General features: G+C 40.6%; 1 protein-coding gene across 2 annotated transcripts in view; it reads left to right on the top strand.

Moving 5' to 3' along the window:
* Positions 1-13644: 13644 nt before the first annotated feature.
* Positions 13645-18349, top strand: part of NDUFA12 (NADH:ubiquinone oxidoreductase subunit A12) — a 42874-nt gene continuing 38169 nt past the window's right edge. For both annotated transcript variants that reach the window (XM_025401804.1, XM_025401805.1), the window contains exons 1-2: positions 13645-13757; positions 14519-14601. In XM_025401804.1, coding sequence (XP_025257589.1) covers positions 13672-13757; positions 14519-14601 — 169 coding nt within the window. In that variant the 5' untranslated portion in view covers positions 13645-13671. The remainder of the gene's footprint in view (positions 13758-14518; positions 14602-18349) is intronic.

Raw genomic sequence — 18349 nt, 5'->3', positions numbered from 1 at the left:
GGGAAAATAGAAAAGGAAATTATTAAATAATGTAAGAAACATTCCACAAAAGGACACTTGTCTGTAGGTGGAAATGATCCATCATTATAAATTTTAAAGGATATACCATCTTGAAATCACAATATAGTCAAAGAAGATAACTGCTACTTTTAGCAGTATAAAGGAATAGATACTCTGAAGGCCTCTGATCTATTAGCTGAGTTCACCAAATTGAGATGACTTCCTAAAGAAGGCTAAGGTTGTTTCAGGTCAGTAGTACCCTCTGCGTCCTGGCAGAAACAAGTGTAAATCTTTTCTGGAGAGAATATTCACAATTGAGATCAGAAGTTGAGAAAGGAAATATTTTTGGCTTCATAGGCCATGCAGTGTCTGTTAAAATGACTCAAAAAGTGCTAAAGTAACTATAGACAACATAGATGAGTGGGCATACCTGTGGTCCACTAAAACATACAAAAACAGGCAGTGAACTGGATTTGGCTCTTGGAGTATGGTTTACCAACCCTTAATTTAAAAATCTTGATATTTTCGCAGATCAGGCTCAACCAAATATGAGTACACAAAATTATCAAACTCACAAGGAAATAAGCAATACATAAAGACCCTCAGACAATATTAGATCTTAAAATTGTCACATGCAGAATGTAACTATATAATATGTTTTAAGGAGAAAAAAATGGAATCGAAAAGTAAACAAGAAACAGGAGCAGCAAAAATAACCAAGTAGATTTGAAAAGCCAAGAAACATTTAGAAAAAACTTACTGAAATTAAAAAATTAATGCATGGTGAAAGATGCCTTGAATGCATACATTTAACCCTAAGTTCCTTCTAAAACTGCATTAAAACAGCTAAAGGTTTGTGGGTTATATATATATATTCTTTTTAGACACGAAGTCTCACTGTGTTGGCCAGGGTAGAACTCCTGGGCTCAAGCTATGCTCCCACCTCAGCCTCCTGATTAGCTGGGACTACAGGTGTGAACTGCCACACCTGGTTTGCTTTATGGTTTTTGTTTGTTTTTTAATGCATCTTACAAAGACAAAAAAATGGGACAGAAATAAATGATAACCACAACTTTTTGAAAGCTAAAAATAGATTAGTAGTGATGATCCTAGCAAACCTGAGAAGGACTTTTTATCCTGCAGTGTGGAAAGCTGCAAAGCAATCTGATTTGTACCACAGATCCTCCAAAATGCTCTTGTACTGTGACATCTCTGGAAGGAAAGATGAAGGATTTGTTGAAAGTCTATTTTGGAAGCAAATACACACCCACCAGACTAATAAAATTTTAGTCTGGCAAAACCAAACGTAGAGTACGTGGAGTGAAAATATGTGTGTTGATGGTGGGAGTGTTGATACAATAAATTCGGGAAAGATTTTGCATTAAATAGTAGAGTTGAACATGCATGAAATTATCTTAGAGAAACTCACACGTGTACCAGAGGACATACAAAAAATTCATGTCAGCATTGTAAGAGCAAAAAAGGAAAACTATTCAAATATCCATTGACAGGAGAATGGGTAAGTTTAATTGTGGTATAATCACCAATGGAATACTATGCAACACTAAAAAAGGAATAAACTGTAAACATGGGTGAATCCCCAAAATACAATGTTGAATTTTTTTAAAAAGCCCAAAAGTATACAAAACCATAATTTAACTGGTTTACTGAAAACAGGCAAATATACTGTTGAGAGGTATTTATGTGGGAAAGCTAATTTTGTGAAAGCAAAGGAAATATTAATACTAAATTAGAATACTAGTTACTTCTGAAGGGGTAGGAAGAGGATAAAAACAAAGAATATAAGAGGCTTGAAAAGTATTGACAGAGTTCTAACTATTTGCTTTTAAACAAGCCACCCCAAAACGTAATGGTTTAAAACAACATGTATTGTGTTCCTGAACTTGCAACATGGACAGAGCTTGGAAGAGACAGCCTGTCTCTGCTACTTTCAGCCACAGCTCAAATAGTGAGGCTGAAATCTATGTAGTCATTCACTCACACATCTGGAAATTGTTAGTGACTGTTGGCTGGGACTTCAGGTGGAGCTGAAGCCAGAACACATACCTAGTCTTGTTTCCCTTCCTCACAACCTAGAGGCTGGGTTCCAAGAACAAGGGTTGAGAAGGCCACGTGGGAGCTCTGTTACCATTTCTTGCCTGGCATTAGAATTCATCCAGTGTCAGGCCGGGCACGGGGGCTCACACCTGTAATTCCAGCACTTTGGCCAAGGCGGGCAGATTGCCTGAGCTCAAGAGTTCAAGATCAGACTGGGCAACATGGCAAAATCCCATCTCTACAAAAAATACAAAAAAAAAAACAAAAAAAAAACCAGGCCTGGTGGCACGTGCCTGCGGTCCCAGCTACTTGGGAGGCTGAGGTGGGAGGATCACTTCAGCCTGGGAAGCGGAGGTTCTGTAAGCCAAGATTGCGCCACTGCACTCCAGCCTGGGTGACAGAGCGAGACTCTGTCTCAAAAAAAAAAAAAAAAAAAAAGAACAAAAACACTATTTCAATGTCTTCTGCTGCATTCTATTCATCGAAGAAGTCACAAAGGTCTGTGCTGCTGGAAAAGGAGGGGAAATAGACTCCACCTCCTGATGATGAAGTGGCAAACTTCTGGAAGAGCATATGGAACCAGAAATACTAGAAATATTTCCACCATTTGAGGGAAAAAATATTGCATCTCAGCAGCCTCACTTGGAAACCCAGGTAGAGAAGGCTTACCTGGACAAGACTGGGGCCTGGGAGGTCAGGGGTGGTTTTCATCTTATGGAATTGTTTACAAATTGATACATAAAAAATCATAAGAAGTTTAAAGGATTGTAACATCTTAAGCTGGGCATAGTGGTGCATGGCTGCCCTAGCTAGTCTGGAGGCTGAGGTGGGAGGATGGCTTGAGCCCAGAGTTGGTAGCTGCAGTGAGCTATGCTGGTGTCATTGTAGTCCAGCCTGGGTGGCAGAGTGAGACCCTGTTTCTAAAATTTGGGGGGGAAAAAAAAAGCAAGAGGATATGACCTTGGACCTTCAAACTTGTATGGGCAGGAGATGGCTAAAAAAACTACTCAGCTGCAGACTGGACCCCCTTTTGTGGGAAATAAAGGGTAATTTCCATGTGGCTGCTGGAGGAAGCGTTGAGAGAGGAAGTGCTGAGACAGGAAGTGCCAGGGAAAAGCCGGATGGTTGTTTCTAACCTACCCTCAGAAACCAAGCCACATTGCTTTCCATGTCATTTTATTTACTGATGCAAAGACCCACCCGCATTCAAGGGAAGATAAACTATGCCCCTTGACAGGAAAGTGGCAAGATTCTGGAAGAGTTTAGGGAATCAAAGCTGGTTTTTCAGCCATTTTTTGAAAACTTCAGTCTCTGATACTATTCTACTTATTAAGCTGATTGTAGATTCTTAAGATCAAATAGGCACTTTTGTATATTTCATGATATTTGATAGAAAAATAAATCCTTATGTAGAAAAAATGAGGTGCTCTTAGATCTCCAGATCTCCTCCACAATTCCCTGTATCCAAGGGAGGGGAGTAAGCCCTTGAGAAGTTGTAAACACTAAATTGTCCTTACATGGATATGTAACAGAAAATTTAGTAAACTATATATGAAAAATGGGGCAGGAAGTTGGCGGGGGGACTGCAAAGTGTGAGGAGGGAAGTGTGTGAAAGCCCTAAAAGTCCTCACTTATGTGGAGAAGTCAACAAATAATGCCGAAAGTTGGAAAAAATCTAGAAATATTATAAGCATGTAATTTAGAAATATGGTAGTGAATAACCAAATAAGCTAAAAGGATTGGAAGTAGTTGTTGCTGGCAGTGGGCAATCAGTTCAGAAAATTGAACTATATGATTTCTTCAGTGAGGTACATATGTTCAATGTACTAAATTTAAGAGGGAAAATGATCAAAATGGATGAGCTAAATTGAAACTAAGATCATTGAAGAAAGAATTAAGACTTCTGGCAATGTTTGTTCACACGAACATGTCAGTATTATCCAACTGAATTCTGTATATCTCTTTAACTTTAGTTTGTTCTGTAATAACAATGTTGATATCAAGTTAATGACAAAAAAAAATCAGAACAGGATACTATGAAAAAGAAGAGAGACCGGCCGGACACAGTGGCTCACGCCTGTAATCCCAACACTTTGGAAGGCCTGGCGGATCACGAGTTCAGGAGTTCGAGACCGGCCTGACCAACATGATGAAACCCTGTCTCTACTAAAAATACAAAAATTAGCTGGGCAGGGTGGAACGCGCCTGTAATCCTAGCTACTCGGGAGGCTAAGGGAGGAGAATTGCTTGAACCCAGGAGGCGGAGGTTGCAGTGAGCCAAGATTGCACCACTGCACTCTAGCCTGGGTGACAGCAAGATTCTGTCTCAAAAAAAAAAGATCAAAGAAAGAGTTCGTTCGTTCGTTCTTTCTCTCTCTCTTTCTTTCCTGTCGTTCTTTTCTTTCTTTCTTTCTCTTTCTCTTTCTTTCTTTCTCTCTCTCTCTCTCTCTCTTTCTGTGTTCTTTAAATAAAAAATCATGTTGAAAAAAATCTGTATCAGGATTGATGGACTGGACCCAGACTAGGAACAAATTAGTGAACTGGTACATAAATACAAAGAAATGGTTCAGAATGTAAAGTATAAAGATCAAAATGGAAAATATGCAGGTAAAATTAAAAAGATACAGGGGATCAATCCAGAAGGGCCAATGTTCACCTAATACCCAGATTTCAGAAAGAAGTAACAGAAAATGTAGGGGAAAATTATTTAAAACAATTTCTACTGCTAAAAATGACACATCTCCAAATTCAAAGATGATGCTGAATTCCAAAAAACATCAGCTACAAAAGCCCTAGATAAATCTTCATGAAATTTTAGAACTTTAAAGACAAATAGAAAAATCTGAAAAACTTCAAAAGATTAAAAAATAGATTTTTAACAAATGAATTTGTATCAGATTGGCAGCAGGATTCTCATCAACTATGTTAGAGGTTTGGGGGTTTTGTTTGAGACAGGGTCTCACTCTGACACTCAGGCTGGAGTGCAGTGGCCACAATCATAGCTCACTGCAACCTCAAACTCCTGGGCTATAGCAGTCCTCCTGCCTCACCCTCCCAAGTGGCTGAGACTATAGGCATACACCAGCACACCCAGCTAAATGTTAGACATTAGAGGGCAATGGAGGAATGCTTTCAGAGTTCTGTGAGGAAACTATTTTGAACCTAGGGTTTTATGTCCAGGTAAAGGATCAATCAAAGGAAATGTTATCTCCTACATGCATTTTTGAAAAAAGTCTCAAAAATGTGCTCTACCAAAACAAGCAAACAAACAAAAAAACAAGCAACCCTAAATGAGAGAATTCTAAGAAAGAAAAATATGCAGGATCCAAGATAAAATAAGACTCATTTATTCAGAAACACAATGAAAAGAAATCCCAGAATGATCATCCATTCATGCACGAGGCCTAAAGACAACTGATCAAAATTAGAACAGGAAGTCAGAATGTTCTGTGAAAAATTTGCTCAAGAAGGCATATGCCTCTATTGTTATTTAGAAGTAATTTATCAAACCTTTATTGAGTACTTATGATACACCAGGCACTGTGCTAAGTTTTTTATGTACCTTATTTAATGCCTACAGTGATCTCATGAGGTGGGTAATATTAACCCCATTTTATAAATGAGTAAACTAAGCTCAAGCAACTTGCTCAATATAGCTAATTAGTGATTGGTATGGTTTGGCTGTGTCCCCACCCAAATCTCATCTTGAATTGTAATCCTATAATCCCCACGTGTCATGGAAAGGATGCTTTAATTATGGGAGCAGTCACCCTCATGCTGTTCTCATGATAGTGGGTGAGTTCCCATGAGACCTGATGGTTTTATAAGGGGCTTTTCTCCCTTTTCCTCTGCACATCTCATTTCTGTCACCATGAGAAGAAGGATGTTTTTGCTTCCCCTTCTGCCTGATTGTAAGTTTCCTGAGGCCCCACCCCCAGGCATGCTGAACTGTGAGTCAATTAAACCTCTTTCCTTTATAAATTACCCTGTCTCAGGTATGCCTTTATTAGCAGTATGAGAATGTACTCATACAGTGATAGAGTTGAGATTTAAGCAACCATAAACCCTGGAGTAGGGGTCCCCAGAAGAAAGGCTGATTGCAGGTCCAGGGTAGGAAATGTATAAGATGAGTTGGGAACATCTTGTCACACCAAAAATAAAATAATGATAATAAAACTATCAAAGATGACTAGGTTTTATCTCAGAAAGTCAGGAACCAACCTGAAGAGGTATCTACTACCCAAAGATAAAACAATTTGGTAATTGATTAGAATAATAACTGCAATGGGTTGAAACATATCAAACATTTAAATCTATAAGTACATATTGTACTTTAAAAATGCTAGAGACACCAGGTGCAGTGGCATGTGCCTGTAATCCCAGCTACTTGGGAGGCTAAGATGGGAGGATCATTTGAGCCCAGGAGCATATGACCAACCTGGGCAACATATTAAAACCCGGCTTCAGTTTGAAAAAGAAAAAAAAAAAGCAAGAGATAACATAATCATAAAGAAAATACCTATAAAAGATACACAAAAGAAAATGAAGGAATGGCAAATTGCTACCAAAAAACCAATGAAACACAAAGGAAGGTAGCAAGAGAGGAAAGAGAGACATGAAATAACAGCAAAAAATACAGAAAACAATTAACAAAATGCCAGTAGTAAATCCTTCCCTGTCAGTAATTACTTTAAATGTACACGAATTAAACTCCCCAATCAAAAGACAGAGTAGGTGAATGGACCAAAAATAAATAAATAAATAAATAAAAACCAAAAAACAAACAAACAAACCAAAAACCCCACCAGGATCCAACTATATGCTCTCTGTAAGAGATTTACTTAGAGTAAATGTAAGGACACACATAGGCTGAAAGTGAAAAGACAGAAAAAGGATTTTTAATGCAAATAGTAACAAAAAAAGAGGAGTGGCCTCTTTTCTTCAAACAAAATAAACTTTTAGGTCAAAAACTGTCACAAGAGACAAAGTGATTACAAAATGATAAAAGAGTTAATCCACTAGGAAGATATAACAATTAAATATGCACCTAACATCAGAACACTCAAATATAGGAAGCAAACACTGACAGAATTAAGGAGAAACAGAAATAGTAACACAATAAAAGTAGTTTTCAAAACCCCACCTTCAATAATGGACACAGCAACCAGACAGAATATCAAAAAGGAAACAGAGGACTTGAACAATGCTGTAGAGTAATTTGACCTAACAGACATACAGATAACATTCCATCCAACAATGAGACAATTCACATTCTTGTCAAGCATACATGCAACATTGTCTGTGACAAATCACATATTAGGTCACAAAACAAGGTTTGATAAATTTTAAGATTGATATCATACCAAGTATCTTTTCTGACTACAGTGGAATAAAGCTAGAAATCAAAAGCAAAGGGCTGGGCACAGTGGCTCACGCCTGTAATCCCAGTACTTTGGGAGGCCGAGGTGGGCTGATCACGAGGTCAGCAGTTTGAGACCAGCCTGGCCAACATAGTAAAACCTCGTCTCTACTAAAAATACAAAAATTAGCCAGGTGTGGTGGTGTGTGCCCATAGTTCCAGCTACTCGGGAGGCCGAGGCAGGAGAATCACTTGAACGCAGGAGGTGGAGGTTGCAGTGAGCCAAGATCACACCACTGCACTCCAGCCTGGCAACAGAGTGAGACTCTGTCTCAAATCAAACAAACAAAAATTTTAAATAAAGAAAAAAACATCTGAACAGATTCATAACTAGTAAGGAGATTAAATCAGTAATCAGAAACCTCCCAACAAAGAAAAGCCAAGGAACAGATACTTCATAGGAGAATTCCAGCAAACATTTGAATTAATTGAAAATTTAATACCAATCCTTCTCAAATTCTTCCAGAAAATTAAAGAGAAGATAACACTTGGCCGGGCACAGTGGCTCACATCTGTAATCCCAGCACTCTGGGAGGCTGAGGTGAAAAGATCACTTAAGCCCAGGAGTTTGAGACCAGCCTGGACAACATAGTGAGACTCCATCTCATTTGAAGAGGAAAAAAAAGAAAGAAAGAAAGAGTGAAGGTAACACTTTTTTTTTTTTTTTTCCGAGATGGAGTTTCACTCTTGTTGCCCAGGCTGGAGTGCAATGGTGCGATCAGCTCACTGCAACCTCCACCTCCCAGGTACAAGCAATTCTCCTGCCTCAGTCTCCCGAGTAGCTAGGGTTACAGGCGCCCACCATCACACCTGGCTAAATTTTTGTATTTAGTAGAGACGGGGTTTCACCATGTTGGCCAGGCTGGTCTTGAACTCTTGACCTCGGGTGATCTACCTGCCTTGGCCTCCTGAAGTGCTGGAATTACAGGCAGGAGCCACTGCACCCGGCCAAGGTAACTCTTTTAAACTCTTTTTTTTTTTTTTTTTTTTGAGACAGAGTTTCCCTCTGTCACCCAGATTGTAGTGTGATGGTGGAATCTCAGCTCACTGCAACCTCTGCCTCCCAGGCTCAAGCAGTTCCCATGTCTCAGCCTCCTGAGTAGCTGGGATTATAGGCACACAACACCAAGCCCAGCTAAGTTTTGTATCTGTATTTTTAGTATAGACAGGGTTTCGTCACATTGGCCAGGCTGGTCTTGAACTCCTGGACTCAAGTGATCCGCCCACCTCAGCCTCCTAAAGTGTTAGAATTAGAGGCGTGAGCCACCACAGCCAGACTAAACTCATTTTATGAGGCCAGCATTACACTGATACCAAAACCACAACAGATACAACAAGAAAACTATAGACCAATATCCCTGATGGATATTGATATAAAAATCCTCGACGAAAATACAAACTGAATTCAACAGCACATTAAAAGGATTATATGGCCAGGCATGGTAGCTTACTTCTGTAATCCAAGCACTTTGGGAGGTTGAGGTGGGCGGACCACCTGAGGTCAGGAGTTCAAGACCAGCCTGGCCAACATGGCAAAACCCTGTCTCTACTAAAAATACAAAAATTAGTCAAATGTAGTAGCAGGCACCTGTAGTCCCAGCTACCTGGGAGGCTGAGGCAGGAGAATCACTTGAATCCAGGAGACAGAGGTTGCAATAAGCTGAGATCGTGCCACTACACTCCAGCCTGGGCAACAGAGTAAGACTCTGTCTCAAAAAAAAAAAAATGGATTATACACCATGGCCAAGTGGGACTTGACTTACTCCTGGAAAGCAAGGATGGTTCAACATATAAATATCAATCAGTGTAATGTACTACAAATGGTTTGCAACTGATCATGACTTGACTTACAATTTTTTTGTTTTATGATGGTTTTACTGGTGTTTACAATGCATTTTTTGTGTGTGTTTTTTTGTTTTGTTTTGTTTTTCAGACAGGGTCTTACTCTGTCACCCAGGCTGGAATGCAGTGGCATGACCTTGGCTCACTGCAACCTTTGCTTCCCAGGTTCAAGCAATTCTCCAGCCTCAGCCTCACAGGTGCATGCTACCATGCCCATCTATTTTTTTTTTTTTTTAATTTTTTGTAGAGATAGGGTTTCACTATGTTGCCCAGGCTGGTCTGGAACTTCTAAGCTCAAAGCAATCTGCCTGACTCAGCCTCCCAAAGTGCTGGGATTACAGGTGTGAGCCACCCCACATGTGGCCTCGGTGCATTTTTTATTTAGATTTTTATTTACAATGGGCATGTAACACCATTGTAAGTTGAGAGGCACATTAACAGAAGGAAAAACAGAAACCATATTATCATTTCAATTGGTATAGAAAAAGCACTTGGCAAAAACACTCAACAAACTACGAATGAAAGGAAATTATCTCAACCTAATAAAGGCCATGTTTGAAAAGGCCACAGCTAACTTCATATTCAATAGTGAAGAACTGAAAGCTTTTCTTCTAAGATCAGGAACAAGGCAAGTGTGTACATTCTTGCTATTTCTATTCAACATATTACTAAAAACCCTTGCCAGAGCAATTAGGCAAAACATAAATAAATAAAAGCTGAAAATTGGAAAAGAAGGGCCAGGTACAGTGGCTCATGCCTATAATCCTAACACTTTGGGAGGTTGAGATGGGAAGATTGCTTGCTTGAGGCCAGAATTTCAAGATTAATCTGGGCAACACAGCAAGACCCTATCTCTACAAAAAACTTTTTAAAAAATTAGCCAGGCATGATGTTGCATGCTTGTAGTCCCAGCTGTTCCTGAGGCTAAGGCAGGGGGATCACTTGAGCCCCGGCTTAGGTGACAGAGTGAAACCTTGCCTTAAAAAAAAAACAAAAAAGTAAAATTATCTCCATTAACAAATGACATGGTCTTATATGTGGAAAACCCTAAGGATTCCACCAAAAATTGGTTAGAACTAATAAATGAATTCAACAGAGTTGCAAGGTACAAAATCAACACACGAAAATCAGTTGCCTTCTAAACACTAACAGTGAACAACTCAAAAAGGAAATTAAGAAAACAATCACATTTAAAATAGCATCAAAAAGAATAAAATATTTAGGAATAACTTAATCAAGTAGGCAAAAGACTTATATATATACCGAAAACTACAAAAGTGCTGAAAGAAATTAGATGCAAATAAATGGAAAGACATTCATGTTTGTGGATTGGAAGACTTAATATTGTTAAAATTAAAATCCCATACTACCCAAAGTAAGTTACAGATTCATTGCAATACCTATCAAAATCCCAGTGCCATTTTTCTTTGCAGATTTTTAAAAAGTCATAAAATTCATATGGAATCTCAAAAGACCCTGAATAGACAAAACAATCTTAAGAAAAATAAAGCCGGAGGTCTTCCACTTCCTGACTTCAAAACATTGTGCAAAGATGCAGTAATCAAAACAGAGTGGTATTGGCATACGAACAGGCATATAGACCAATGGAATAGAATAGAGAACCCACTTTCTGACTTCAAAACATTGTGCAAAGATGCAGTAATCAAAACAGAGTGGTATTGGCATAAGAACAGACATATAGACCAATGGAACAGAATAGAGAACCTAGATATAAACTCTTAAGTATTTGGTCAAGTGATCTTTGACAAGGGTACCAAGGCTACATAGTGGGGAGAGAATAGTGTTGGGAAAACTGGATATCCACAAGCAAAAGAATGAAGTTCAACCTTTACCCTACACTATATACCAAAATTAACTCAAAATGGACTAAAGACCTAAATGTAAGACCTGAAACTATAAAACTCCTAGAAGAAAACAGGGGGGAAGCTTCATGACATTGGATTTAGCAGTGATTTCTCAGATACGATAACAAAAGCACAAAGTAAAAATAGACAACTGGGGCTACAATCAAACTTATAAACTTCTGTATAGCAAAGGACACAATCAACAGAATGAAAAGATGACCTAGGGAACGGGAGAAAATATCCACGATACATAAAGAATGCCTACAACTCAACAACAAAAAAACAAATAACCCGATTCAAAAATGGGCAAAGGACTTGAACAAACATTTCTCCAAAGAAGATATACAAATGGCCAACAAGCATATGAAAACATGGTTAACATCAATAATCAGGTAAATGCAAATCAAAACCACAATGAGGTATCACCTCATTACCCATTAGGATGGCCACTGTGAAAAACAAATGAACACAGGCTGGGCGCGGTGGTTCACGGCTGTAATCCCAGCACTTTGGGAGGCCGAGGCGGGTGGATCACCTGAGGTCAGGAGTTCGAGATCAGCTTGGCCAACATGGTGAAACCTCGTCTCTACTAAAATTACAAAAATTAGCTGGGGGTGGTGGCGGACACCTGTAATCCCAGCTACTCGGGAGGCTGAGGCAGGAGAATCGCTTGAACTAAAAAACTCGGGAGGCGGAGGTTGCAGTGAGCTGAGATCACACCACTGCACTCCAGCCTGGGCCACAGAGTTAGACTCTGTCTCAGAACAAACAAACAAACATACGAACAAACACAGAAAATATCTAGTGTTGGTGAGGAGGTGGAGAAGTTGGAACCTTTGTGCATTGTTGTCAGTAATGTGAAATGGTGCTGCTGCCATGGAAAACAGTATGGGGATTCCTACAAGAATAAAAAATAAAATTTCCATATGATCTAGCAATCCACTTCTGGGTGTATATCCAAAAGAACTGAAAACAGGATCTTAAAGATATCTGCACACTTGTGTTCATTGCAGCATTATTCACAATAGCCAAGAGGCAGAATCAACAGAAATGTTTATGGACAGATAACTGGGTGGCATATATATATACAGTGGAATATTATTCAACATTTATAAAAAGAAGAAAATCCTGTCATATAGTACAATATGGATGAGCCTTGTGGATATCATGCTGAGTGAAACAAGCCAGGTCCTAAAAGACAAACACCTCATTATTCTACTTATATCAAGTATCTAAATTAGTTAAACTCTTAGAAACAGAAGTAGAATGGTGGTTGGCAGGGGATGGAGAAGAGGAAAAAGTTGTTCCATGGATACAAAGTTTCTGTTTTGCAAGAGGAGTAAGTTCTAGAGATCTGTTGTGCAATAATGTGCATGTAGTTAACACTACAGTACACTTAAAAATGGTTAAAATGGTAAATTTTATATTTTGTGTTTTTAACCACCACTACCAAAAAAAAAAAAAAAAAAAAGCTAAGTAAATAAATTGTTACTTTGAAAACATACATAAGGGAAAGAATTGGCTGGGTGTCGTGGCTTACACCTGTAATCCCAGCACTTTGAGAGGCTGAGGCAGGAGGATCAGTTGAGGCCAGAGTTCAAGACCAACCTGGGCAACATAGCAAGACATCTATCTCTGAAAAACAACAACAACAAAATTAGCCAGGGGTGGTAGTACATACTTAAATGGGAGGATTGCTCGAGCACAGGACTTTGAGGCTGCAGTGAGCTATGATCACACCGCTGTATTTCAGCCTGGGTGACAGAGTGAAAGCCTGTCTCTAAAATTTAAAAAAAAGGTAAGAGAATCAAGCACCTATACTGCCTTTCCTATATTAATTGTATCTCAGGAACCAAATAGTTGAAGGGAGGTTTCTCTTTGTAGAACTGTGGTTAACAAATGAAGTAACATTTAAATTATTTAGGCTCAATCGATGGTCCCATCTCAGCCTCAGCCTACCGAGTAGCTGGGACTACGGGCACGCGCCACCACATCCAGCTAATTTTTCTTTTTTTTTTTTTGGTAGAGACAGAGTTCTCACTGTGTTGGCGAGGCTGGTCTCGAACTCCTGGGCTCAAGCGATCCTCCCAACCCGACCTCCCAAAGTGCTGGGATTACACGAGTGAGCCATCGCGCCCACCAAAGCCAATTATTTTTAGATAAGGAAACTGAAATTCCCAAAGGAGGAATTCCCGTGTGGGGAAACCTCGTCTAAGTGAGCTTTCCAGCATATGCCGGCCTTCGAGATTTCACCTCTGAAAACTCTAAAGTTTAAGGTACCTTTGCTTCCAGGGGAAACCAATTCTGCCTGCTTGGGAAGCCAGAACAAGACAGTGTAGGAAAGCCCTAGCTCTGCGCAGGCGCAGAGCCACCGCGTCTGGCGTTGGCGTGGGAACCTTCTGGGCTTGGGCTTCCTGCGGCTGAGTGGCGGCTTCCATCCGGTAGGTTTTGCTTGGCGCACCCGGGAGGCGGGGCCTGCGGGGCAAGATGGAGTTGGTGCAGGTCCTGAAACGCGGGCTGCAGCAGTTCACCGGCCACGGCGGTCTCCGAGGCTATCTACGGGCTCTTTTCAGGTAGGCGGCCAGAGCCATGCTTTTGGCCTCTGGGGCTATACTTTCGCTGGCTGATTTATTGGAAGGGGGCCCAGGCTCGGGTCACTTTGGAGAATCCACAGCTCTTGTCAAGGACAAGCGCCCCAATCTCTGCCTTGCCACCCCCAGGCTGGTCTCTGTTGCGTATCTCCCCGAGACAAGACCGAAGCTCTCTGTAGAGTCAGAGCTGTGACACGGAGGCAAGGGCATCTGGGCTGCACTCTTTTCCCACGCCCTGGAGAGTAATGAGCATTACAAGACCTTAACTCAGTGACCTTGGTAAAGTTTTTTTTTAATCCTTGCACTGCCGTACCCTCTCTGTAAGGCGTTGAAGGTAATAATAATGGTCGTCCTGACATTCACTGATCCCAGGAGCAGCATAGTTAAGCGGAAACCTAAATGGAGACCCAGAGTGGAATGAAAGAGCCTGGAGACCTTCGTATCGTTGTAAGATGAAATACTTTGGCTTTTTGATTTCCTGAAGGTTTTACTAACTCCAGTGCCTCCTGGCTGAGGGATAGTAGATACAAGTAGTCCTGTAATCTAGGGACTACATTTATATTTTTAGTATAATTTGGGCACATCAGTTGTCAATTCATCTTTTCCCATCCCCAGCACTTCTTCGTTTTGCTAGTTGATGCAGCAGCCCTTGTGTCTGAAAGTTGTTACTCTCACTTTATTTCCGTTTATGTTTTGAACTAAGAATCATTCTAAAATGTCTGTTTTCTTTTGGGTATTCACAGGACAAATGATGTGAAGGTTGGTACATTAGTGGGGGAAGACAAATATGGAAACAAATACTACGAAGACAACAAGCAATTTTTTGGTGAGTGCAGTATTTTTTAGTATGAATAATTGGATTGGGATTGGCATTTGATTTGAGTCTGTTTTCCATATTTTGCAAGGAGCTTTTACAAAACACTTGGAAAAGGATGAAAAACTCAATAGAAAATGAAAAAAGATAATTTACAGAAAAAAGAAAATAGCCAATGAAGGTATGGAAAAATGCTCATTCTCACTTGCAACAACAGAAATGCAAGTTTAAAAACAGTGTTACATATTTTTCACCTATTAAATTTTGAAGTGTTTTTCTTTTCTTTTTTTTTTTTTCTTTTTTTTTTGAGACGGAGTCTGGCTCTGTTGGCCAGGCTGGAGTGCAGTGGCGTGATCTCGGTTCACTGCAACCTCCGTCTCCTGGGTTCCAGCAATTCTCCTGCCTCAGCCTCCCTGAGTAGCTGGGACCACAGGCGCACGCCACCATGGCAGGCTAATTTTTGTATTTTTTAGTAGAGATGGGGTTTCACCATATTGGCCAGGCTAGTCTTGAACTCCTGACCTCGTGATCCACCCACCTTGGCCCCCACAAAGTGCTGGGATTACAGGTGTGAGCCACTGCGCCCAGCCTTGAGTATTCAATCTGATAAATCCCAGTGTGGGCAAAGCCATAGAAATATATAGGTTAATGCAGTCTTTTTGAGGGATAATTTGGTAACATTTATAAAAATTTACATTGCACACATCCTTTGTCTCAGCACTTCCACTTTTAACTACTAATTCCGCTGGGCGTGGTGGCTCACGCCTGTAATCCCAGCACTTTGGGAGACCGAGGCGGGCGGATCATGAGGTCAGGAGATTGAGACCATCCTGCCCAACATGGTAAAACCCAGTCGCTAGTAAAAATAAAAAATTAGCTGGACGTGGTGGCGTGTGCCTGTAATCCCAGCTACTTGGGAGGCTGAAGCAGGAGAATTGCTTGAACCGGGGAGTCGGAGGTTGCAGTGAGCCGAGATCCCACCACTCTACTCCAGTCTGGTGATAGAGTGAGACTCTATCTCAGAAAAAAAAAAAATTCTGCAAATATTCTTGCAAACCAAACACGCATCACAGCATTGTTTTATTTTTTTTTTATTATTTTTTTTTTGAGACAGAGTCTGGCTCTGTTGCCCAGGCTGGAGTGCAGTGGCTGGATCTCAGCTCACTGCAAGCCCCGCCTCTCGGGTTCATGCCATTCTCCTGCCTCAGCCTCCCGAGTAGCTGGGACTACAGGCGCCCGCCACCTCGCCCGGCTAATTTTTTTTGTATTTTAGTAAAGACGGGGCTTCACCGTGTTAGCTAGGATGGTCTCAATCTCCTGACCTCGTGATCCGCCCGTCTCGGCCTCCCAAAGTGCTGGGATTACAGGCTTGAGCCAACGCGCCCGGCCGCATTGTTTTATTATAGTTTTAAATTTTATTTATTTATTTATTTTTGGTGTCTCGCTCTGTCACCCAGGCTAGAGTGCAGTGACTTGATCATGGCTCACAACAGCCTCAACTTTCTGGGCTCAACCTGTCCTCCTATCTCAGCCACCCAGGTAGCTGGGATTATAGGCATGTGTCACCATGCCTGGCTAATTGTTTAAAAAAATTTTTTTTTGGAGAGACTGGGTCTTGCTGTGTTTCTTAGGCTAGTCTTGAATTCCTAGGCTAAGGTGATCCTCCCACCTCAGCCTCCCAAAGTGCTGGAATTACAGGTGTGAGTCACTGTGCCTGGCCGCAGCATTTTTGTTTGTTTTTGTTGTTGTTTTTTTGAGACAGGGTCTCACTCTGTTGCCTAAGCTGGAGGCAGTGGTGTGATCTTGGCTCCTTGCAGCCATGACCTCCTGGGCTCCAGCCTTCCTCCTGCCTCAGCCTCCTGTGTAGCTGGGACCACAGTCATGCACCACCACACCTGGTTAATTTTTTAATTTTTTTAAGAGACGGGGTCTCACTTTGTTCCCCAGGCTAGTCTTGAACTCCTGGGCTTAAGCCATCCTCCTGTCTCAGCCTCCCAAAGTGCTGGGATCACGAGCATGAGCCACCATGCTAGTAAATTTTAAAAGCAACATTAGTGTGCGTAAGTTGGATACTGGTGAATTAAACATTTTTTTAAAATACTTTGTTGTTAAGAATGATATAAACCTATAAATTTAATATAGAGAGATGTCAAAGATGTGTAATGTAAAAAAATTCCGGTTGCAGAACAATGTTTGGTATCCTCAAAAGGAGAAAATACATGCTTTTTGTGTGCGTGTTAAATTTTGGAAGGAAACTCAATAAACTCATAGAATCAGATGGTAGAGATTCAATATTCTGCCCCTCCACTTTGTAACTTTGTAACCCGGTTAACTTAATTAACTTCCCTAACCCTCAGTTTTCTCATCTGTAAAGTAGAATAATAATAATAAGTGCCTCATAAAGCTGTATTAAAAGATGAAAAGTGAATGGGAGGAACTTACCGTGATATAGGGTTTCTCAGCCTCAGCAGTGTTAACACTATGGGGCAGATAATTCTTTCTTTTCATTTTTTGTTTTTTTATTTCAATAGTTTTTGGGGTACAGGTGGTTTTTGGTTGCATGGATAAGTTTTGTTTGTTTGTTTTTTTGAGATGGAGTCTCACTCTGTCGTCTAGGCTGGAGTGCAGTGGCGTGATCTCGGCTCACTGCAAGCTCCGCCTCCCGAATTCATGCCATTCTCCTGCCTCAGCCTCCGAGTAGCTGGGACTACAGGCGCCCGCCGCCACGCCCAGCTAATTTTTTTTGTATTTTTAGTAGAGACGGAGTTTCACTGTGTTAGCCAGGATGGTCTTGATCTCCTGACCTCATGATCTGCCCGCCTCGGCCTCCTAGAGTGCTGGGATTACAGGTGTGAGCCACTGTGCCTGGCCTACATGGATAAGTTTTTTAGTGGTGAGTTCTGAGATTTTGGTATACCTGTCACCCGAGCAGTGTTACACTGTATCCAGTATGTAGTCTTTTATCCCCTTGAGTCCCCAAAGTCCTTTATATCATTCTTATACCTTGGCATCCTCATAGCTTAGTTCCCACTTATAAGTGAGAACGTACGATATTTGGTTTTCCATTCCTGAGTTACTTCACTTAGAATAATGCCCTCCAGCTCCATCCAAGTTGCTGCAAAAGCCATTATTGCTTTCTGTTTTATGGCTGAGTAGTACTCCATGGTGTATATATACCACATTTTCTTTATCCACTCATTCATTGGTGGGCATTTAGGTTGGTTCCTTATTTTTGCAATTGCAAATTGTGCTGCTATACACATGTGTATGCACGTGTCTTTTTCATGTAATGACTTATTTTTCTTTGGGTAGATACCCAGTAGTGGGATTGCTGGATCGAATGGTAGTTCTGCCTTCAGTTCTTTAAGGAATCTCCTTACTGGTTTCCATAGTGGTTGTACTAGTTTACATTCCCAACAGCAGTGTAAAAGTGTTCCCTTTTCACCACATCCACACTACCATCTATTATTTTTTGAATTTTTAATTATGGCCATTCTTGCAGGAGTAAAGTGCTATCTCATTGTGGTTTTAATTTGCATTTTCCTGATAATTAGTGATGTTGAGCATTTTTTTTGTAGGTTTATTAGCTGTTTGTATGTCTTCTTTTGAGAATTGTCTATTCATGTCCTTTGTCCACTTTCTGATGGGATTGTTTTTTTCTTACTGATTTGTGTGAGTTCCTTGTAGATTCTGGACATTAGTCCTTTGTCTAATGCATAGTTTGCAAATATTTTCTCCCACTTTGTGGTTGTCTGTTTAC

This window comes from Theropithecus gelada, chromosome 11, assembly GCF_003255815.1.
Source record: "Theropithecus gelada isolate Dixy chromosome 11, Tgel_1.0, whole genome shotgun sequence".
In the NCBI taxonomy this organism is placed as follows: Eukaryota; Metazoa; Chordata; class Mammalia; order Primates; family Cercopithecidae; genus Theropithecus; species Theropithecus gelada.
Note: the sequence above shows the minus strand (reverse complement) of the source record. Positions and strands in the feature narration are given on the sequence as shown.